This window comes from Taudactylus pleione, unplaced genomic scaffold (genome assembly GCF_031769625.1).
Source record: "Taudactylus pleione unplaced genomic scaffold, aTauple2 ptg000430l, whole genome shotgun sequence".
NCBI lineage: Eukaryota > Metazoa > Chordata > Amphibia > Anura > Myobatrachidae > Taudactylus > Taudactylus pleione.
Window position 1 is genome coordinate 109,595 of NW_028284832.1, and position 24,703 is coordinate 134,297.

At 48.8% G+C, this 24,703-nt stretch overlaps 1 protein-coding gene across 3 annotated transcripts in view; it reads right to left on the reverse strand.

The window, feature by feature from the left end:
* The window catches only part of PIEZO1 (piezo type mechanosensitive ion channel component 1 (Er blood group)), a 280,589-nt gene that overhangs the window by 38,683 nt on the left and 217,203 nt on the right, over positions 1 to 24,703 (reverse strand). For all 3 annotated transcript variants that reach the window (XM_088447336.1, XM_088447335.1, XM_088447337.1), the window contains exons 29-38: positions 20,136 to 20,209; positions 17,938 to 18,012; positions 14,150 to 14,250; positions 12,846 to 12,960; positions 11,870 to 11,950; positions 9,100 to 9,272; positions 8,410 to 8,546; positions 6,985 to 7,179; positions 4,760 to 5,018; positions 3,033 to 3,221 (exon numbers count right to left, since the gene is read on the reverse strand). In XM_088447336.1, the coding sequence (XP_088303462.1) occupies positions 3,033 to 3,221; positions 4,760 to 5,018; positions 6,985 to 7,179; positions 8,410 to 8,546; positions 9,100 to 9,272; positions 11,870 to 11,950; positions 12,846 to 12,960; positions 14,150 to 14,250; positions 17,938 to 18,012; positions 20,136 to 20,209 (1,399 nt within the window). The remainder of the gene's footprint in view (positions 1 to 3,032; positions 3,222 to 4,759; positions 5,019 to 6,984; positions 7,180 to 8,409; positions 8,547 to 9,099; positions 9,273 to 11,869; positions 11,951 to 12,845; positions 12,961 to 14,149; positions 14,251 to 17,937; positions 18,013 to 20,135; positions 20,210 to 24,703) is intronic.

Here is a 24,703-nt window from a genome sequence, read left to right on the forward strand (position 1 = left end):
GGTGAGGGTGACTGGGACCAGTGCCTGACCTCTCCCCCTGCTATCAGGTGAGGGTGACTGGGACCAGTGCCTGACCTCTCCCCCTGGTATCAGGTGAGGGTGACTGGGACCAGTGCCTGACCTCTCCCCCTGCTATCAGGTGAGGGTGACTGGGACCAGTGCCTGACCTCTCCCCCTGGTATCAGGTGAGGGTGATTGGGACCAGTGCCTGACCTCTCCCCCTGGTATCAGGTGAGGGTGACTGGGACCAGTGCCTGATATCTCCCCCTGCTATCAGGTGAGGGTGACTGGGACCAGTGCCTGACCTCTCCCCCTGCTATCAGGTGAGGATGACTGGGACCAGTGCCATGACATATCCCCCTGCTATCAGGTGAGGGTGACTGGGACCAGTGCCTGACCTCTCCCACTGCTATCAGGTGAGTGTGACTGGGAGCAGTGCCTGACATATCCCCCTGCTATCAGGTGAGGGTGACTGGGACCAGTGCCTGACATATCCCCCTGCTATCAGGTGAGGGTGACTGGGACCAGTGCCTGACCCCTCCCCCTGCTATCAGGTGAGGGTGACTGGCATCAGTGCCTGACCTCTACCCCTGCTATCAGGTGAGGGTGACTGGCATCAGTGCCTGACCTCTACCCCTGGTATCAGGTGAGGGTGACTGGCATCAGTGCCTGACCTCTCCCCCTGCTATCAGGTGAGGGTGACTGGGATCAGTGCCTGACATCTCCCCCTGCTATCATGTGAGGGTGACTGGGACCAGTGCCTGACCTCTCCCCCTGGTATCAGGTGAGGGTGACTGGGATCAGTGCCTGACCTCTCCCCCTGGTATCAGGTGAGGGTGACTGGCATCAGTGCCTGACCTCTCCCCCTGCTATCAGGTGAGGGTGACTGGGATCAGTGCCTGACATCTCCCCCTGCTATCATGTGAGGGTGACTGGGACCAGTGCCTGACCTCTCCCCCTGGTATCAGGTGAGGGTGACTGGGACCAGTGCCTGACCTCTCCCCCTGCTATCAGGTGAGGGTGACTGGGATCAGTGCCTGACATCTCCCCCTGCTATCAGGTGAGGGTGACTGGGACCAGTGCCTGACCTCTCCCCCTGCTATCAGGTGAGGGTGACTGGGACCAGTGCCTGACCTCTCCCCCTGGTATCAGGTGAGGGTGACTGGGACCAGTGCCTGACCTCTCCCCCTGCTATCAGGTGAGGGTGACTGGGACCAGTGCCTGACCTCTCCCCCTGGTATCAGGTGAGGGTGATTGGGACCAGTGCCTGACCTCTCCCCCTGGTATCAGGTGAGGGTGACTGGGACCAGTGCCTGATATCTCCCCCTGCTATCAGGTGAGGGTGACTGGGACCAGTGCCTGACCTCTCCCCCTGCTATCAGGTGAGGATGACTGGGACCAGTGCCATGACATATCCCCCTGCTATCAGGTGAGGGTGACTGGGACCAGTGCCTGACCTCTCCCACTGCTATCAGGTGAGTGTGACTGGGAGCAGTGCCTGACATATCCCCCTGCTATCAGGTGAGGGTGACTGGGACCAGTGCCTGACATATCCCCCTGCTATCAGGTGAGGGTGACTGGGACCAGTGCCTGACCCCTCCCCCTGCTATCAGGTGAGGGTGACTGGCATCAGTGCCTGACCTCTACCCCTGCTATCAGGTGAGGGTGACTGGCATCAGTGCCTGACCTCTACCCCTGGTATCAGGTGAGGGTGACTGGCATCAGTGCCTGACCTCTCCCCCTGCTATCAGGTGAGGGTGACTGGGATCAGTGCCTGACATCTCCCCCTGCTATCATGTGAGGGTGACTGGGACCAGTGCCTGACCTCTCCCCCTGGTATCAGGTGAGGGTGACTGGGATCAGTGCCTGACCTCTCCCCCTGGTATCAGGTGAGGGTGACTGGCATCAGTGCCTGACCTCTCCCCCTGCTATCAGGTGAGGGTGACTGGGATCAGTGCCTGACATCTCCCCCTGCTATCATGTGAGGGTGACTGGGACCAGTGCCTGACCTCTCCCCCTGGTATCAGGTGAGGGTGACTGGGATCAGTGCCTGACCTCTCCCCCTGCTATCAGGTGAGGGTGACTGGGATCAGTGCCTGACCTCTCCCCCTGGTATCAGGTGAGGGTGACTGGGATCAGTGCCTGACATCTCCCCCTGCTATCATGTGAGGGTGACTGGGACCAGTGCCTGACCTCTCCCCCTGGTATCAGGTGAGGGTGACTGGGATCAGTGCCTGACCTCTCCCCCTGCTATCAGGTGAGGGTGACTGGGATCAGTGCCTGACATCTCCCCCTGCTATCATGTGAGGGTGACTGGGACCAGTGCCTGACCTCTCCCCCTGGTATCAGGTGAGGGTGACTGGGATCAGTGCCTGACCTCTCCCCCTGCTATCAGGTGAGGGTGACTGGGATCAGTGCCTGACCTCTCCCCCTGCTATCAGGTGAGGGTGACTGGGATCAGTGCCTGACCTCTCCCCCTGGTATCAGGTGAGGGTGACTGGGATCAGTGCCTGACCTCTCCCCCTGCTATCAGGTGAGGGTGACTGGGATCAGTGCCTGACCTCTCCCCCTGCTATCAGGTGAGGGTGACTGGGATCAGTGCCTGACATCTCCCCCTGTCAGTGACTCCAGCTCCACCAATACCCACAGTCCCAGTGTCCCCCATTGATGAAAGAAATTGAATGGGAAAAAGAGTAGCAGCTATGTAGTTTATGGCTGTGGTTGTTTGCAGTTTGTAGATTGTAAGCTTGCGAGCAGGGCCTTCCTACCTATATATCTGTTTGCTATTACCCAGTTTTGTTCTGTTAATGTTCCAATTGTAAAGCGCAACGGAATATGCTGCGCTATATAAGAAACTGTTAATAATAAATAATAAAACAAGGGACATGTCACATTTATAGCCCCACAGTAAAGGGGAACACTGCATTTTAGCTCTATGTATTTTATTTAAAATGTCACTTAACTGGGATTAGATAACCTGTAATAATATAAAATGTAGTGCCCAGGTGTATTTGTCCATGTCAGCCCCTTACCATGAGCAGAGATCGGTGGAAGAAGAGTGTCAGCAGCTGGATCAGATCATATTTGATATAGGAGTCGCTCTTCTCCAGCCCGAGGATGCGCGGAGGGAAAAGTGGTTTCCCCTCGTAGCGCACAAGTACTATGTCATTATTCCACGGGAAGAACCCAAACTGGGAGAGGTACTTTATCACCACCATTATCTGAGTGAAGAGAGAGAAGAGAATAACACAGGCTGCATTACGCTTGTACTGTAGCTGCACAAATAATAAAACAAATGCTTTGTAATGACGCGTAATGTGTATCCAACATTCCAAATTCTTATTAACATGGCTACAGCGCACACACACGGAGGCACAGAAGGCGGAGAAACTGGCTCTTCCGTGGTGGAAAAGAAACATACCAGCACTCAGTGTTACCCATATTATATAAGGTACCAGCTGTGTGGCAACATTAATCCATATGTGCATACAAAACATTGTTTCCTGTGCTTTTACCACCAGTGCAAATCTGTGTGAATCTAGCAAATAAAAGCATGGGGGATTATCGATCATACTTTGATCAAAACATTTAAGCTGGTCGTCAAGTGATGGTGATAAGCGCCGACAATGGTGTTTCTGTTTTGTCTTCAGTGGTGGAACTCCTGCCATGCTGGCACCTATAGCTGCACTATGGCCACAGAGAGGCATCGCCTACGGACGCTGCACTCAGATCACAGGAGGTGTCTATTTCCTACAGACCCCTCCTGCTGCAATTGCATTTATTTTCCTTGCGGCTGTGCAATACCGTTCACATCAAAATCAGGGCCCGATTCAGACCCACTTGTTAGGCTGCGTTCGCAAGCAGCCTGACGATTTTTGCAATGTGCACATGCATCGCAGTGCGCGAACTAGTCCGCTCGCTGCGCATAGCCAGCTGGCTAGAATGAGTGACAGGAGAAGCCGTTTGTGGGTGGTGACAGGGGACGGTCGATGGAAACGGAAGAGTGGTGGTGCGAACGCAGGCGTGCCCGAGCATCTTAACGCCGTTTCAGAGGCATGCATAATTAAGACGCAGCATCATAGTACACGTCACATGGTTGTTTTACACACTGAATCACTCGCAGTGCTTGCGGTAGGGATTGGTCAACCACAAGTGCTTCGTTTGCATCCGATGGTACTCGATGTTACCGATAGTTGCATACACTTCCTGGAGATGACGTGCGCAAGTGGGCGTCTTAAGACAGGCTGGTGGGCATCTGCATACACACCGCGATTGCTCGCCAAGACATAGTGGGCGTGCTAATGCCTTGCCGCGCGATCATGGATGTGCATACTTTGGCTGCGTGCAAACGCATCTAGCGAGCGGGTTTGAATCGAGCCCTCGGGCCTATGATTCGCTTAAACCTACTCTAAGATCCTATCAAGTGAGGGAACAGCAGCCTGGCCCCTAAGCATGTGGAGATTACTAAATCGGGGTCTGAAGGAGATTGGTTTAACATCGCTAGTGTTCCCACCCCACCCCAGGTGTCAAATGATCCAGGTGTAATATACTGCTTATATATCTCCTTTGCCTGTGACATAACCTAGCTATTTCTTCTCCTAGCATATACCTTTGCTTCTCTTTTATGCTCAATTATAATTATAAATGTTACTTAGAGCCATTAAATAAATAATTCTAAAGAAAACAGGATACGTTACGGCATAATATTTATTAAACAGACATTTTTTATATATACACAACACATGGGCTGGTGACGTACCTCCGTGTAAATAATGGCCGTCATCCAAAAGCGCTTGCTGGGTCGGTGGATGGACAGCATCGCCCACAAAAAGACCAGGATGGGGAGGAAGACCGAGATGAGCGAGGCGGTCACCATATTGTTGAGGATGATGATAAAGTAACAGAGCAATTCGGAGTGGGCGGCCACCAAGTGGTAGAACGCAAACAGCAGCCTGAGCAGCCGACTCTGTGACCTGAAGAAGCGCTGCGACTCGGACACTTCCGGGAAAGTGAGCGGCCTGTCGTGTGGGAAGGTAGGATAGTCAGAACACAAGGTGCTCCATCAGAGAAAGTGACCCAGTGACATCACTGACCGTATTATATAGAAGAACACCTGCATCTCCCTATGCCTGGAGGAGTAATGCCCCGATATAAAGCACCAGGCTGTAAGCCATCTACTTTGCGGAACACTGGGGTAACTTTGCATATCCTTATTCTGCTATATGCGTCACAATCTTACGTCTAATAGGTTGTGAATGGTCAATTCAGGTTGCTTTATGCCTGTTTGCGGAGTGTATCAGGCTTGTGCTAGCAAGTGTACACAAGTCCAGGTGACTGAAGGGGCTCTCTAAGTAATGCTAACAGAGCGTGTTGATGGAATTGCAGGTTATGGAAAGTTGTCCAGAATAAAATACTCTGTTTACAGACGTTTTTTGCGTGATGTATAGGACTGGTGCAAGTCAGCACAGATGATGATGGGTATCAAACCAAGTGTAAAGGGGCAGTTTGGCCACAGAGCCAATAGTAGAGCTGTCAGATCTAGCAGCAGAGCACCGATGTGCGGGACATCAGAACAGGGAGAGAGCAGAGACGGCTGCTGCTCAGCGGTAGCAGCCTCCCCTCCCCAGGACCATACTGCTGTATGCTGGGCTGGGGAAGGTCCGGGGAGGCTCTGATGTGCCGCACACCGGTGCTCTGCTGCTAGATCTGACAGCTCTCGGCAGGAGAGAAGTGTTATGAGGGTGGGGAGATCGCACGCAGGGCCCTCCCTCCTCTTGGATGCACCACTGCTCAGCATATAGGTATCTGTGTAGCTGGACAATCCAAGCTGCAATGCAAGGGGTGCGAGTGTATTCATTATTTTTGCATGCAGAGTAAATACTGGCTGCCTCTGCATGTAGCCCACAAATGCTGTGGTGAGAGCACCCAGCCACTCTATCAGCCCGTCCAACTCTAAAGCTGGCCACACACACAGTGATATTTTACCCGATCTGGCCGATTCCCACACATTGGAACGACAGATCGTGTAAAATATGGCCAAATCCTGAGTAAATTGTGAGTCCCCACTCACGATCACGATGCGATGCGCATCCCCGCTGGTCGCACATCGCATCGTCAGATCTGCCGTGCAGTAGGGCAGATCTGACAATCTAGGACACGATGCACTGTGAAAGTCTGGATGTAGGAGAGATCGTATGAAGATTGGACACCAAATTGTGTGGAGATCGTGTGCAGAGCTGCCGAGGAGAGTTTCAAGGGAAATCGTACACATCGGCTGATCGTGTGCAGAGCGCCATGTGTGTGGCCAGCTTTGGTTTGGTACACGCAAGGCGTAAGCAATTACATCAGGCTATGCATCATTCCCATTATACTCAATTGCATAAGTCACTACTGACCGCATTACTCACAGCTTGTAACCATGGCAAAGGACACGCAAATACATGTGTATAGGAAAATTAGAACTCAGACAGGAAATAGGCCATTTTCTTTAGAACACACAAGGGGTTATATCCCTACTCCTCAATGACACAATTATTACAGTCACTTGTGCAATAGAATAAGAATAATTTAGGCCCCTACTCTAAAATATAAAAATATTACACCCTATACAAATGAGTCTGGTGACCATGCAAGTGACGACATCATCATTCATATAAGGATATGATTTACATATGTAAATGTCAGTTGGTTAACATAACCTTATAATACACAATTCAGCACACAACACAATAAGCACATGGGATGTAAATTCCATATACCAGAGGTTTCCAAACTCTGCCATTGCAGTCCAGGTTTTAAGGATATCCATGCTTGAGCCCAGATGGTAAAATTAAATTGACTGAGGTACTAAATAAAAGTCACCTGTGCCCAAGCATGAATGACCTTAAAATTGAGACCGTAATGGCATAGTTTGGGAACCTCTGTCATATACTGTTGTGAAAAAGTGATAAAACAGTGGCAGACGGCTCTTTAAGCAGTACTTACCTGCAGAGTAATAACTCGCTGGCAGTGCGAGAGCGCTTGGTTGGTTGGATCTCCTGAGAGCCTTTCCCCGAGGCGGTCTCCTCCCAGCCCCCAGAGACCTGCTCCATGCTGCTAGAGCGAGTGTTGTATCCAGTGCTGAGTGGGGTGATTATGTCGGCACATTCCGCTGTACTGCTGAGCCCCTCCTCACATCCACTATTGAAAACAAACAATAGCACAGATCCGGCATTACGGAAAAAACTTAAGATATTAACCAATTGCATTGTCTCTCTCTGAAGGCTGGCATACCACCGAAAATATGATCACAACTTTATAATAGCGGCAAAAAAAAGAGGATATGAGAGGGCCAATGGGAAGCTGCAATATCCGTGACTGAGGCTTCTCATTGGTCCTCCGGTCACACACAATTTCTAAACATTAGAAAGCACTGGGGTCTGGGGAGGAGGTGGAGCTACAATGCGGCACCCTCCCAGGCTGTAAAACATGACTCTTTTGTAGGGCAGCACAGACGGTGTAATGGTTAGCGTTACTACCTCACAGCACTGAGGTCGTGGGTTCAATACCCACCATGGCCCTACATGTGTGGAGTTTGTATATTCTCCCTGTGTTTGCGTGGGTTTCCCCCGGGTACTCCGGGTTTCCTCCCATACTCCAAAACTATACTAGTAGGTTAATTGTCTCCCAGCAAAAATTATCCCTAGTGTGTATATGTGTGTGAGCATGTGTTAGGGAATATAGGGCCTATTCAGACCCGCTCGCAAGCGGGTCGATGTTGCCCAAGTGCGCATGCGCACGATGGAGGCGGCTCCGTCGTGCGCATGCGCGAGTCCCACATAACGACGGCCAAAGGGGGCGTGCTGTCGATGGTGATTGACAGCACGCCCCCTTTGGTGGGCGTGCCAGGGGTGTGGCTGCCCATCTGTGGCCGGCCCCACTGACATCACTAGTGACGTCAGTGGGAGTGCTTTTGGCTCTGATAGAGCCAAAAGCACTCCAGGGCTTGCGGCAGCGAGACCCTACCGCAAGGGTCTCGACGCAAGCCCGATGGTCTTGACCATCATTTTGGCCGCTCGCTATAGCTGTGGGTGGTCACTATGCTATGCCAGGAGGCCGCTCCAAAAAGGAGGGACGGCCCTGATTCAGAGCGAGCGCTCTGTCAGAGCGTCCGGCTCTGAATCAGGGCCATATACTGTAAGCTCCACTGGGGCAGGGACTTATGCGAATGGCCAAATATTCTCTGTAAAGCGCTGCGGAATATGTGTGCGCTTTATAAATAACTGGTAATAAATAAATAATAAAATAAAATATATTGTGTACATAGGATTCTCCATTATCATTCATCTTATACAATCAGACATTTGCAAACATAGGTTTAATTCAGCATCTCCTCAAAATGGCTTCACTTCCTCCATTGTATTCACTTACCTTGATCCCATGCTTGTCTGTGAATCAACTCCCTTACTCAAAGCTGGTGGAGAGTCTAAAGTAGACGTCTCAGGTCCCCTTGTGTCCTGCCCAAGGTCACAGAGGGAAACCGGATCTTTTCGGCTCACATCCTCACCCTAAGAGTGGATAGGGAAATACAGTGAATAATAAGGTAATAACGACATGCTCATTTATATTAAAGTGTTCTATTACAGTTTGCATCAATAACAACCTGCCTTGTGGGGTAACTACTGCTTAATAGGTAAGTCCAGTCTACCGTCAAAGATCGGACCACGCACTTTCCATTCCAGGAAAGACATATTAGAGAGGTCATTCATTATATGCTGCCTGTAGGATTACCCGTCGTCGGTCTCTATGGTGCCGTAATGGGCCTCTCGCTCTATCCGTATATTTTGGTAATATGTTATATAGAGTGGTCGTCCCCATATACGTTTCAAGTGCACCTGCCATCTATACAGCCGTATCTACACCAATATTAGGAGGGGGGGTAATTTCACTAAAGATACGAAGATCAATGACAGGCCGAATGTTTATCCCAAAGCTGTCAGTGTTCTGGTCATGAGCGATGAGCGAGGACAAGGCAGCATTCTTGTCTATTGCATTTGCAACTAATGAAGTCAATTAATAACAAACTAAAAACATCACACAAATAAGGGAGTACGGTCTTACCTTTGATAGTTTTTGTGTTAAAATGTATCTCTCGACCCATAAAACGGTGGATATATCCACATACTGCTTGGTGAGAGCACCCAGCCAGTCTATCAGCCCGTCCAACATGGCAAGAGAGAGCACCCAAAGGAACTTCAGAATATCAAGGATGCGCTGCACTACATTGCTTCTCCCTGGCGGAGAGAGATGGGTACAGATCATTCTTCAGCCATCACAACAATAACGCTACAGAGAGAAGGTGGCGTCACCCAGACATTACACACCAAGGGGGAGATGTATCGAGTCTTCTAACGCATGGAGAAATGGACGAGTGGAGACGTTACTCATAACAGCCAATGAGCTTTGAGGTAGCATTTATCACGTGCATTCTATAAGATGATAGGTAGAAGCTGATTGGTCGTCCACTCTATAGAAGGCTCGATACATCTCTTCCAAGCCCATAAAAATATGGTAAGGAAAAGGACAACAGAGTAGGCAGTTTTAGAAGTAGAGTTTTATTTCTCATAGTAAACATTGCTCTGTAATCTGTGACAGAACAGGTCACACACATGGTGAAGTCGTTATCATGCAATAACACATTCTGAGGAGATTAATCTGCAGCATGTGGGTGAGATTTCCAGCTTTGCAGGATATAGGTGCAGTCATCTCCCCCATAGCAATCACATTACTGCCTTCAAAGCAACAATTCAGGTTTTGTGTGGCTTCGTGTATTATCAAAACAGCAATTCACTTTAACAATGGACATTTTCATTCATGTATCCAAAAGATACAGAATGGTCTCAAATGAAGGGGTAGATGTACAAATGCCGGGTAAACACTAGATGATGATGTGCGGTCGTTTGACGCTGCACAAACTGGTGAACGACAGCATGATATGTCATTCACCAGCCGCCTCCACAAGCATGGGGTCATTCATCACATTGACAGATAGCAGCATGCAGATTCGATCTGTCGATGCGATAAACCGACGCAGCAGGGCCGCACAGGTGGGTACACACTGGCCGATGTGGACGATATGTCGGCCCGATCCGTTGGATTGGGAGAATTATATCGTCTAGTGTGTTCCCAGCTTAAGGTGCATACATACGTAACGTTTTTTTAACGATTTCTCGTTAACGACATCGTTATCGTTCAAAAAATCATTCAGTTTCTGAATTATAACGATGAACGATAATCGTTCAAGCGCGCTCCCGTTTGTAGTTCATCGTCCATTTCAGACTGTCCAACATAACGATTTTCATTAAGGGAAAGAACATTTTTCGTTCATTGTTGTAAAAATCGTTCACTTTTTCAAGGGAAAATCTGACAGAAAATCGTTGGTTACAAAATCATTACGTGTGTATGCACTTTTAGAGAGAGAAAAAGTGGAGAGAGATAAAGTACCAACTAATCAGCTCCTAACTGTCATTTTTCAAACACAGCCTGTAAAGTGACAGTTAGGAGCTGATTGGATATTTTTGGGAACAGATGAAAGAAACCCGATTGGGACTCGGTAGTTAATAATAGTCCTCAAAAAGTTGCTATAACAGGTCAAACATTTTTCAGTATATTACTGCTCATAAGGCGACTGTGTGTTGTGTAGGTAGTTACTCCCTCGGTAGTGTTATTTATGAAAGATAATGATAGTCGCACAGGAGTTGTAGGGGATTTACACAGACCATGGCGTCACTTGTAGAGCAGCTAACCCTTGCTCAGAGAGACGTGTAGTTTTGCTATAAATGGCCGATCTTTTTAATACAGAGATGATTACAATTCTGCACCTGTTTAAGTAGTGGTGTCACTAATATAACATTTAATTTTGTGGATGACACAATGAAATTCACAGTCAAATGTATCTGAGAGGTCACAAAAGTCCGTGGATCGATGTTAAATCTGGAGTTATTTGCCAGATATCGATTCTCCTTCCTACATTTAGGGGTGGTGCACATAACGTTGATGTCGCACGCAAGCGGCCGATGTGGTCAGAGGAAGGTCGTTGAAATGCCGGTTTTCGGGATACCGATGCTCAATCACGACACCAGTCAGAATCCCAGTGCCAGCATCCAGACGGGGGGAGCATTAGGAACTAGGAGGGAGGTTAGGTTTAGAGGAAGGAGTAGGGTTAGGGTACTTACCAGCTGTTGACTGCATTTTAACCCTGTGGGGATGCCGGCATTGGGACTCTGACCACCGGGATCCCGACCACCGGCATCCTGTACCCAATCCTTTGTGGTTACCTCACAAAGACGCAGACCGAAATTGCATGCAGATTGATGGGCATTTCTGGGAGGTAACATGGGGGGGTAGCTAGCCAGAAGCGGGCATGGTGTGGTCCAAAGCCAAAGTTGCACTGACCCCGGTGGCCATGTTTAGATGGAGAAATTGCACCTGCCATACGATAAGGTGCACCATCGGAGATTACACCTAATAAGCACAGCGGCAGATTAGCACCACGCTCTGTGGTCTTCTCAGTAGGAAGACTATTGGCTGTGGTATTAGCATAAAGTCAAAGCCACGGATGCAATAGGGTCCGTCTCTGAAGCGGGTATCTTAGAGAGCTCTTGTGCAGTGGAACTACAAGCTTTATCCAGTGTTACCAATCGGACGTCAGAGAAGGAAGCACCCAGTTACTTAGTAGACCTTTATCTCTGTAAGCTGTGAGGGAATATTTCAAATCCCTTTTGATACAATAGACTGCGAATTCAAATGGGAGGACCATTACTAATGGGGGGAGGGGTACCGAAGCAGCTTTTAGAGTTACCTAACAAAATGATGGTCACCTGCCACTCACCTTGTTCCCTCTGCAGTGACTCCTCCTCCTCCTCAGCTGTTTCTTCTGATGCATCCTGGCTGTCAGTCAGCGGCTGCTCCACTGAAATTCGGATACAAGTTAACAGATTAATATATATATTATATTACATATAAATATATATATATTTTTTTCCTATATGGAGGATTTTATTTACCCACAAAAGTGGTCAGGGCTCAAAAACAGGAGGATAAGCTACAAAATGAATGAAAATAAGAGTAATTAAAATGTCTCAGTGCTGCAGACACTTCCGTGGCCAAATCTGACATTGTGTGACAGCCTGGCGATGAGGACAAGAGTTTGCATCTGTTCATATAGAAGGGGATCCAGACTATGGTGTTAATATAGCAAGCAGTAGAGAGTGGAGAAGTTGCTCATAGCAACCAAACAGCTTCTACCTATCATTTTATAGAATGTACTTGATAAATGCTACATCAAAGCCGATTGGTTGGCTATGGGTAACTTCTCCACTGGTCCACTTCTGCACGGTTTTCACCGATTGATACATCAACTAGGGATGTGCAGGCTCGGATTAGTTAGGATTCTCTGCCAAATTCTGATTTTTCCCACCGAGTCTCAGAAAGAGGCAAAATGTCATCTTTCAAGGACAATCATCATCTTTCATGGACTTTTGTACAGGAATGATGATGTTTGTCCATGAAAGATGACATTTTACCTCTTTCTGAGACCCGATTCTTGGCGGGAAAAATCAGAATTTGGTGGGAAAATCTGAACTAATCCGAGCCTGCACATCCCTAACATCAACCTCTACATTACTGGTCGCCTCCTGCAGTGAGAAAAGATAGGGGTGCCTGACAGTTTCTGGAAATGCCCCAGTGATGTTAGAATAATGAATAGATACTGATCCAGCCAGTCCTGCACGCCCTGTTACCCTGCACTCATCATCATCATCATTCCTCAGTTACATAGAACGGATAACAGCCCAATCACCAGTCACCTCTTTCTGCTGGGTCTGCTCCTTTCTTCTCTTCTCCTTCAATTATTCCGTTCTGCTGTCTCTTCCTCTCCTTCAGCGCCAACTTGACACTGGTGACCCATGCCAGATATGCCAACTAAATGGGCACACAACCTTTGTATTATTAGTGTGTGGAACAAAATGGTGCTTCTAGTTCAGAAACAGGCGACTAGTTCCAATATGAAGAGGAGAACTAAAACCTTCACATATCTACCAGTAAAAGGGTCAGCACTGAAGGAGTTAAAAGGCCTTGTACATGTACATTTGATTTGTAGTGGAATGCAAGCTATTCTCCTCTGTTATCTGACATTTTAGATACATACATATCGGGGCCGATTTTGAGTTACACGTACTGCCGATGTTAAGTGCAGTAACAAAAAATCGCTTATCTTTTGTTAAAGTTAGTATTTTATTAATTTATCATGTGCAAAGTTATAGTATTGATATTACTTCCTAACTCTCTATTGCTGCAGTTCAAACTTTCTTGAATCACGGCGCCCTAGAGTATCAGCATTTTTTCACTGCACCCCTGGATCCCATGGGAACGCCTACCGTCTGGGTCCGGCCCCACTGACATCACTAGCGATGTCAGTGGGAGTGCTTTTGGCTCTGATAGAGCCAAAAGCACTCCAGGGCTTGCGGCAGCGAGACCCTACTGCAGGGTCTAGTCGCAAGCCCGATGGTCGCGATGGTCTTGACCATCGCGACCATCTTTTTGGCCGCTCGCATAAGCTGCTGGTGGTCACCCACAGCTATGCGAGCGGCCAGGAGGCCGCTCCAATTTTAGGTAGGAGGGCCCTGATTCAGAGCGAGCGCTCTTGTCAGAGTGTCTGGCTCTGAATCAGGCCCTCTGTTAGTTTTACCGCCAAACACTCTACTGTATATTTTATTTACTAACACTCTTACAGTATATAGTTTTTTTATCGTATATTTTACTTCCCAGAACTATCCTTTCTATTTTACTTACTAACACTTTTGTATATTTTACAGTAACATTACTTAACACTATTTTAGATCCTCTGGTCAGTGGTAAAATTCTATGTGCATTTTGCTTTGTTGATTAGAGTCTAACATTTTCAAGTCTTAGAAATAAACTGGTCATGGGGAATACGTGTCAGTAAGCGCATGTGATTGATTGCATAATCCTATTTACATTTTTACTTCCTCAATAATTATTGAAGTGTAATTAGTTTTCTTGTTTTTTAATGAAAGCAAATCAAGATTGCTATTAGATTTTAGCCCAGCGGCTTTTTGTATTAATTGCTGGAATATGGAGGAGTCCTTACCTGGAAGGCGCTCTGCTTGGGTGGTTTCTGCTCCTCCATAGTGGACTCTTCGTCTTCCTCACTATCTGACGCAAACAAATAATAATCTCCAGAATGCAACACTGCCGAAGACAGAACACAAAGATTGGGGAAAGAGCATAGAACACAACAATGAAATACACACAAAACGATGTAGAAATATGCACAACGCAAAGGGTCTAGTGCTTAAGTATATACATTAAGACAATGATCGGCAACAGGCTGCCCACCGAGCCTTCACCTGTAGCCTCCAGTTCCTTCGCGTTTCCTGACCAGTCACTTATTTTCTTTGTTTTATGCACCAAGCTAAATCCAGGTCTTACCCCAGCTGAGTAAGCAGGGGAACCCAAATGGAACGAGCCTTGATTTTATACTGTGCCCACAACAGCCAACTTCTGCATCACATGACCTCTTACCGTATCAGGTCACCTCCTCCACAGAACACTGGGAGATCACACAGTACAAGCAGAGGTCAGAAGAGGAAGGGTATGTAGTCTGCTAGTAATGTGCAGTCAGAGCCTACCCTGTCATACTCCTGATATTTGATATAAAAATTATTAGTATAATACAAAGAAGATATTTATTACTTATAAACATCTTCTTTGTTTATTGTAATAATTTTTATAGTTAACACTAATCAGCTTTGCTGAGCTCCCTGGGACTGCTGGAAGATGAGAGATGAGGCAGCAACAGCTCAGCCTGGCTTCTGTATAATCAGACATTGCTTGCAGAGCAGGGGGTGTGGCCACACCATGGGCAGTAAGCTGCATAGAAAGAGAGCTAATAGAGGCATGCCTCAGAGTATGGGGGCGTGCCTTGAGCACTGAGACACCTTGGATGTGTCATGTGACCAGGAAGTTCACTGCAGTGTTTAGAGATCAGAACTCAGAACTCAGCAGCAGCAAGAGCAGACACAGTGATGCAGGTAGGAGAATCAATGGATACTGAAGCTTAGTGTAGTGAGGGGAGAGTTGCAGTGAGTGAGACTTTATCCCAGCACTTAGACCCATCTCCATGTGTGCCTCACCAGCCAATGACCTCACCACGCATCACTGAAGTCTGTATCATATAGCCTCCCCCTTTCCTCCACAGGGAAGAGCTAGGTGATCACTGCTTTATACATTCATGTAAGGTAAGGGATGTTTAGGCAGGTCCTGTTATCCAGCAGTGCGCTACAGAGTTGTTGTCCATCTTTCTTTCTACAGACATTAATCTCAATCACGGGGAACACTGAAAACAACAAAATGCAACAGGTAGACAGATGGAAACCTTTCTACAAGACTGAGTAATGCCCATTCCAGCCTTACATTTAATAGTTGGAAAATCTGGTAATCTAGAAGACGCATTAAGTTGGCGGATGTTTGTTATAACTTGTGACATTTACATTCTTACACTGAACGATCTGTTGAGATGTCATTACAGATAGGCGACTCTTTCTTTATTAACGATATTGTACTGATTTCATGAACAGCATTGGATGCTCAGAGTGAAACATGGGAACTGATGTGACTTGATGTTCTGCCCAGTGCCCGTCAAGGACACCCGGACACTACATTCCCATACTAGGTGTGCGAATCTAAAGACTGCACTTGGCAAAAGTGTAAGTGTGACCTCACACTATGCAATCACCATACTGATTGTTTACCCTCATTTATAGCTCATATTAATCAGGAAAGTGAGGGGACCCCAACACAGTCATTATTCCATGTGATACTTTTAAAGAGTTTCATGCTTCGCTTTACACCGGGGATAATGGCAGCAAGAAATGCGCTGCTCAGGAGTGAAACTGGAACACGCAAAATACATCCCATTAAAAGTATAGAATGAGACCCGACTTGCGTCAGCTCTAAGCTGCTGCAAACTTTAAGGGCTTTGCAGAGTAGTAATGGCTGTGTTCTCTCCACCAGGGACACCCCTCATTGCCCCATCCCCCACTTTCTCATTTCAATAATCCCATACCGCTAGATAAAACACATTTTTTTTCACTGGTCCGTAAATCTAGGAACATTGGCGCACCTTCTCCGTGTTTAGGGGTAAATTTACTAAACAAACAGAGTTTGTAGAAGTGAGTTTTAGAAGAGATATTGCCCATAGCAACCAATCAGATTCTAGGTATTATCTTCTAGAAGGTGCTAGCTAAATGTTAAGTAGAATCTCATTGGTTGCTATGGGAAACATCTTTTCTAAAGCTCACTTTTAAAAACTCTCACTTTAGTAAATATACCCCCTAGCATTGCTGTGCCGCCTCCTCCCATCTACTTGTACAAACCTTTGTCCTCCAGTACCTGTACCGCACAGAAGGAAGATTGAGGATTGTGGGCCTGATTCAGACCCGCTCGCGAGTGCTCGCGAGCGGGTCGATGGTGCCCAAGTGCGCATGCGCACGACGGAGGTGGCTCCGTCGTGCGCATGTGCGAGACCCGAATAACGACGGTCAAGCCGTCGTTATGGGTCTCGCACCAAAGGGGGCGTGCTGTCGATGGTGATTGACAGCACGCCCCCTTTGGTGGGCGTGCCTGCCCAGACGGAGGCGTTCCCATGCGAACGCCTACCAACTGGGTCCGGCCCCACTGACATCACTAGTGATGTCAGTGGGAGTGCTTTTGGCTCTGATAGAGCCAAAAGCACTCCTGGGCTTGCAGCAGCGAGACCCTACCGCAGGGTCTCGTCGCAAGCCCAATGGTCTTGACCATCGCGACCATCATTTTGGCCGCTCGCTATAGCTGTGGGTGGTCACCCACAGCTATGCGAGCGGCCAGGAGGCCACTCCAAAATGAAGAGTGAGCGCTCTGTCAGAGCGTCCGGCTATGAATCAGGGCCTGTGTATCAAGCAGTGAAAAGCATGGAGAAGTGAACTAGTGGAGTAGTTGCCCATAGCAACCATTCAGCTATGAAGTAGTATTTATCAAGTACAGTCTATAAAATAATAGGTAGGAACTGATTGGTTACTACAGGCAACTTCTCCACTGATCCACATCTCCACGCTTTTCACTGCTTGATACATAAACCCCATAATCGGATATGGGACACATCTCACTTTAAAGCTGAAGAGCACCATTAACGGATCAAAGTACATTATTAATGGTTTTAAAATTATCACTGCACTACCAGACCCTCCAACATGACCCATTCCATTAGGTACAAAATGCTCTGCTCCTGGACTTCCCACCTAATTTATGATTGCTGCCATCTGTGGTGAAACATCCTTCTCATCAATTACCTAGTTCAACACAGGTAGCTGCAATCATACATTAGGTGGGAAGTCCAGGAGCAGAGCATTGTGTACCTGCTGGAACGGGTCATGTTGGAGGGCAGGCAACTACATGTGCTTATTATATGTTAATATTTCATATTGCTTTAAATTGCATTATGGGGTTCTGCTGCATTTCTGTATCCAGTTTTATACATTTGTATAAAGCGACCCTTATAAGTTTTCAGCACATGCCCCTCATCCCAGCGGGTGTGGTATGACTGGTCGACATTCTGAATGTCAACATGGTCATTAGGTCAACAATCAATATGTAGACGTGTATTGAGGTCGACATGTTAAAATGTCGACACATTCAAAATGACAGCATAATTAGCCTAAGCAAGACGCCTAACCCCAACACAAAACTATATGTCAACATTTTAACTATGATTGTCAAGTCGATTGGATACCTCCCAGCGCACAGGTTTTCTTCCTGTAATATGTTCCTATGTTACTTCACTTTGCCCTCCACCCGGTGTACACACTTACACATCCCCCTCAGGGCAGTACAGACAGGTACCTGAAGCGTGAGTTAACCAGGGGCGACTCCAGTGACTCTTCTTTTTAGCTGGCCCCTTCTCCCCGTCCTTTTCACCTGAAAGAGCAACATTTTCAGCCATTGGGAGACACTTATGAACAATGTGCCCCAGCAGAGCACTTTATAGTCAGCAAGCGGCGTGGCTAGGTCTGTTTGGAGCTTGGCGTACAAGAGAGTACATCGCCATGATTGCTCCTATGCTTGCGGGTTTCCCGTCTCCAGCGGGAGGTGCGCATGGTGTGAATAGAAAAATGTCAGTTTGTGTCCTTTTATCTCCTAAAATACTATGAACCTGCATTTACATCTTCAGGTATGAGAGTGAGGAGACTGTATTACCTGTGTCACTATTGTACAGTTCCATGTTATAATTATAGTAGAAAAGCATCTTATTCCATATCAATTACTCCTGGACAATACAAGACCTATCCAGTGGACTGTGGGACTGATTCAGAGCCGCTCGTAAGTGGCCGCTCGTTCGCTCCAAGCGATGTTTGCCCAACTGCGCATGCGTACGGATCGTTATACGCATGCGTGAACCAGTCAGTGTGGTCGAAATTCATGTGCTCGCAAAATAGCGAATGCCTGATAATTTGAGTAACAGAAAGAGGCGTATGTGGGTGGTAACGGGGGAAGGTGTTTGAAAACGGGGAGTGGAGATCCGAACGCAGACGTGCTTAAAGGTCAAAACGGGCGTTTTATGGGTGTGCATAATTAAAACAGTAGCGTCATTGACCACGTCACTGGGTTATTTTATAGTCAGAACTGCTGGCAAAATTGTGGTAGGAAAAACCAACCCCAAGAATAGCGAGCAGTTCATACCCTGGTCGATGTACTCGATCAATCTAATAAATAGCGGACATGACGTAGGATGCGAGCGGCCAGGGGGCGTATTTTAAAAAAAAAACGACAGCAAGTTTTGTTCGCTCGTTCAGACCTAGAAGTGTGAACAGACCGCAAAGAGCGAACGGTTCATTTGAATAGCCACCCCTATTTTCTGGACGAGCGAGCGCTAATTGCGTCCGGCTCTGAATCAGGCCCTGTATGTGCCCAATCATTCATGTCCTCATGTGGAAAGAAGAAAAGTCCCTACAGACCCTCACTCAAAAATGACCACTCGCGTAACTGTACTCCCTCCACTGCAGGAAACCCAATTACCTATTTCGTCCCCTTCAAAAGGAAAAATAATTTTGTATGTGGGCACCTGACTCACGTTTAGCGAAGACTACCCCGATATGACAGTCCTGCCATCAGTTACCACCACCCCCCCCCCCCCCAAAATCAAACACCGCCAGGAATCCATAAGCTTCATTTACAAATACCAGCACAAAATACCACAATCGCTAACAGCAATATGGGCTGAGAGATAACTACATTGGGAGGTCATACATTTGCCGATTTAGTAGCTGTCACCGGAATGTGTTTTATACGATAAAACAAAAGCTAAGCAAAGTGAGACACTGCAGAACTCCTTCATAACACAAGTGCAAACCCTTCTTATACCACATTTATGGGGTCATACGCAGGAAGAGCACTACCCAGGGCCGTAGCTAGGGTAGTGCGGCCGGTGCCATCGCACAGGGTACCACAGGTCAGGGGGCGCTGTTTGGGGCTGTCAAATATCTGTTTATTATCATTCTCACTTGTAGCTTCCTCTTATTTCATCCCCAGCATCTCCTGGCCTCCCCTATCTCTTCCCTGGCCCTTCCCCATGAAGCCATGGCCCTTTTTTGGGTGCATTATGTCCCTTTGAAAAATTAGGGGGGCGCCAATGTTCTTTCTGGCACAGGGCACCAAATAGTCTAGTTACGGCTCTGGCACCACCACACCTAGAAATAGAACTCTCATAGCGGGCATTAGTTCTGAGATCAGGCTTCTGGAAGGAAGGTTCAGAGGCAACAAGGAAATTGATTTATATTATCTTTGATACTCGCTCTTTGCCGACCACCTATTTTTCAACAGGCTAATAATATGCACAACTCAGGCAGTAACATCTACAGATAGGGATCTTCTAGGAGACTGCATCCTTTTATCTCAGAATAAACGGGTCATCACTGGGACAAACCGAGGGGCAGACACAGCTGTTAATAGCCATTTTTAAAGCAAAGAGATACGTCTCAAAAATCCACAATAGAGAAGAACAGTTTATGTCTTACTGACCCCGGCATATAGAAGTATATTACCTGCATTTTCCTGGTCACTTGCACTCTGCTTCTTCCCCTGATAACGCTCCTGCTTGGCTCTAATTCTTTCCATCCTGTGGGGGACAAGCCACAGGCAATCAATGACCCCCACCTATCATGCAGTTTAAAAGGGTTTTGTTCTCCAATAGTAGAAGAAGTGAAATAAGAAAATGGTCGGACACTCAATAGATTGTGGATACTGAAATAATATGAGATATGGTAAGAACTTACCCTTGTTATCTCTATTTCTACGAAGTCCATAGGGTTCCACAGGATACCTTGGGGGTATAGATGATGACGTCAGGCATCGGGCACCATAGAGTTAAGCTTTCAGCCTCCCAGGATGCACTAGGGTCCCCCTCCTATACCCCGCCCCCGAGCGAAGGCATCTCAGTTACGTACCAAGCCATAGGAGGAGAAGGAAGAGAGAGAAAAAAGATCTGGACACACACAAGAATCACATTCTCACCAGAGGGAGACGGAAAAACCGGTGACCAGAGTAAAGCCCACTTGCAGCACAGGTGCGACAGGGCGGGAGTCCTGTGGAACCCTATGGACTTCGTAGAAATAGAGATAACAAGGGTAACTTCTTACCATATCTCATATTTTCTACTTCAGGGTCCATAGAGTATCCACAGGATACCTTGGGAATGTCCCAAAGCAGTATCCTTCAAGGGTGGGGACGCTCCTGCGCCGCCCGAAGGAAGCATACTGAGAGGCAAAGGTGTCAAACGCGTAATACCTCACAAATGTATGGACCGAGGACCACGTGGCAGCCTTGCAGATCTGGACTGCAGAGGCAACACGTCGAGCTGCTCACGAAGGACCCACAGACCTAGTGGAATGAGCCCTCACAGAGGATGGAACCGGCAGGCCTTCATGAAGAGAAGCTTCTGAAATGGCCATACGGATCCAAGCTGCCAAAGTCTGTTTGAAGCAGGCCAACCCTTCTTACGGAAGCCATAGAGGACAAACAAGGCGTCCGACTTCCTAAACGAAGAAGTGCGGTCAACATAAATCCTTAAAGCCCGCACAACGTCCAAAGTGGCCTCACCCACCGACAGGTCAGGTGAGTTAAAAGCCGGCACAACTATTTCCTCGTTGATATGAAAACGGGAAACAACTTTGGGAAGAAAATCAGGACGAGTGCGCAGCACCGCCCTGTTCCCATGAAAAATCAAGAAAGGGGGTCTACAAGAGAGAGCCCCTAAATCAGAAACACGTCTGGCTGAAGCGATGGCCAGAAGGAAAATTGTTTTAGCTGTCAGCCATTTAAGATCCACTGAGCCCAGTGGTTCAAACAGCAGTCCCTGGAGAGCCCTCAGGACCACAGCTAAATCCCAAGGCGCCACCGGTGGAACAAATGGCAGCTGAATTCTAAGAACACCTTGCATAAAGGTGCGCACATCAGGGATTGTAGCAATCCTACGATGGAACCAGACAGACAGGGCAGATACCTGCACCTTTAAAAAAGCAAGGCGAAGCCCATGGTCTAGTCCCGCCTGTAGGAAGGCTAGCACTCTAGACAGACGGAACTCCCGAGGTGCATAATCTCTCGGTTCACACCATTGGAAGAACGTATGCCACACACGATGGTATATTCTTGCAGAAGACGGTTTCTGAGCTCTCAGCATAGTACGCACTACAGAGCTGGAAAACCCCCTGGACCTTAACATGGCCGTCTCAACAGCCACACCGTCAAAGACAGCCGAGTCAGGTCCGGGTGAAGACAAGGACCCTGTGACAGTAGGTCCGGTCGTAGCAGCAACCGCAGAGGGATGTCCACGGACAGACCCTGAAGGTCTGAGAACCAGTGCCGTCTGGGCCACGCGGGAGCTATCAACAGGAGCGTCCCTCCTTCCTGTTTGAATTTCCGGATTACCCGTGGAAGAAGGGAAAACGGAGGAAAGAGATAGGCAAACCGGAACGTCCACTGGACGGACAGAGCATCCACCAGAGACGCCTTTTCGTCTCTTGTGCAAGACCCGTACACCGGCAACTTGCTGTTGTGCCGTGACGCCATGAGGTCGATCTCTGGAAGACCCCACCTGTCCACCAGAAGTTGAAAGACGTCCTGGTGTAGAGACCATTCCCCCGGATGAACGTCCTGGCGACTGAGAAAGTCGGCCTCCCAGTTGAGGACTCCCGGGATGAACACCGCTGATATGGCCGGGAGATTGGGCTCCACCCAGATCAGGATGCGGGACACCTCTACGAGTGCCGCCCGACTTCGGGTTCCTCCTTGCCGATTTATGTAGGCCACGATGGTGGCGTTGTCCGACTGGACCTGCACGGGATGACCGTGGAGAACCCGATGGACCTGCTGGAGAGCATTGAAAACGGCGCGGAGTTCCAAGATGTTTATCGGAAGCTCCTTTTCCGCCTGAGTCCATCTGCCCTGGAACAAGTGTGGACCCGAGACCGCTCCCCATTCCCGAAGACTGGCGTCCGTCGTCAATAGGACCCAGTTCGCCACCCAAAACGGACGACCTTTGTTGAGATGGGTTGTCTGCAACCACCAGGCAAGGGACAGGCGAACCTCCGGAGTGAGCACCATCGTCTGGGACTTGAGACTTTGAGGCAGTCCATTCCATTTGGACAGGATCAATTGCTGCAGAGGTCTGGAGTGAAATTGGGCATATTCCACCATGTCGAATACGGACACCATTGAGCCCAGTAACCTCATCGCCGAATACAGAGACTCTGCAGACAACTGCGCACCCTCAACTGTAAGGCAGAGATCTTTTCCCTCGTCACAAAGATCCTTTGCTGTCCGGAGTCCAATAAGGCTCCGAGACGGGATCAGGGTGGACTTCTGCCAGTTTATTAACCAACCGTGCCGTTGGAGTACCGCAATCGTGAGGTCCAAGTGGCGTAGAAGGAGCTCTGGAGATCCTGCTACCAACAGAAGGTCATCCAGGTACGGCAACATGCGGACTCCCTGCAGCCACAGGGAAGCCGCTATGACCGCCATAACTTTGGTGAACACACGTGGTGCTGTCGCCAGCCCAAAAAGTAACGCCCGGAACTGGAAATGATCGTTGCGGATTGCAAACCTGAGGAACTGTTGATGGCGTAAAAGAATAGGGACATGCAGGTAAGCGTCCTGTATGTCCAGGTTCCAGCGGCCAGGATGATGGACCGTAGGGTCTCCATCCGAAACCTCGGCACCCGCAAAGTGCTTTGAGGTTGAGGATCGGACGGTACGACCCATTGGGTTTCTGCACCAAAAACAGATTGGATTAGAAACCCTGGCCCCACTGGGAGAATGGAACAGGCACTATAACTCCAGCCTGGAGCATAGTGTGCAAAACCTTCCGCAGTTCCATGGCTTTGTTCCGGTCTGATGGAAGACCCGTGGTAAAGAATCGGGACGGGGGCCTGTGCCGGAAGGAGAGGGCATACCCGTGAGAAACCACCTCGAGAACCCAAGTGTCTGTCGTGGTAACCGACCAACACTGGGCGAACTGCAGCAGGCGGCCTCCCACTCTGGGATCCCCCAAAGGGAGGCCCGGACCGTCAGGCCGCAGGTTTGTCATCGGACTTAGGGGCCGGACGTCTGGCACTCCAGGCCTGCTTCCGGGGCTTGGCCGATTTTTTGGGGCCAGCCTGACGGGGGAAGGACTGTGCTTTAGGCCTACCCTGGGCCCTGTAAAGCCGAAAGGACGACGTACCTGAACTGGAAGGAACCGCAGCAGACGGGAGACATGCCGATTTGGCTGCCGGGAGCGTGGCTACATTTGTCCAGATCCGGACCAAATAGGACTTCTCCATTAAAAGGCAAAGCTTCCAAACCCTTTTGGAATCAGCGTTCACCATGCTTCCATAAAGATGGCCACCGAGGAGCAGAGAGGAGGCCGGCCTGGGGGAGGAGCGCTGCCACAGGGCCAATCGGCAGGTGCAGTGAGGGCTGTGTGAAGCGGGGGAGGCGCAGGCTGTGTACAGGCATGCAATTAACCCCTGGGACGCCGCAGCGCTACCGCTCAGCTGCGGTCCGCTGTCCCAGGGGGGTAGTGGAAGCACAGGTCCGAAACCTGGCTCCACGCTGCAGCCAGTCCCCAGGGAGCCCTCTGCCTGGGGACTCTGGACCATGTTCCAGCGGGGACCCACCGCGGGACCCCGCTGCTTACCTGCTGTCCCCCTTGAATCCGGCCATGGTCCCAAACATCTGGGGTCACCGCTAGCTGTGACCCCAGATGCCTACCAGCATCCCCGGATCAGTACCGGTATTCTGGTACCGGCGGGGGTGTAGGGAAGACAGCATGGACGTCAAGAATGACTGTCCATGCTGTACATCCAGCTGTGCAGCCACAGCTGCCTTGTAGAAAACTTCAGGGGCTATCCTTAGCCCCCCTCTAAACAGGTGCATCCGACTCCGGCCCGGGCACCAACGAAACTGAGATGCCTTGGCTCGGGGGCGGGGTATAGGAGGGAGACCCTAGTGCATCCTGGGAGGCTGAAAACTTAACTCTATGGTGCCCGATGCCTGACGTCATCACGTATACCCCCAAGGTATCCTGTGGATACCCTATGGACCCTGAAGTAGAAAATAGGAGAAGTCACAATGT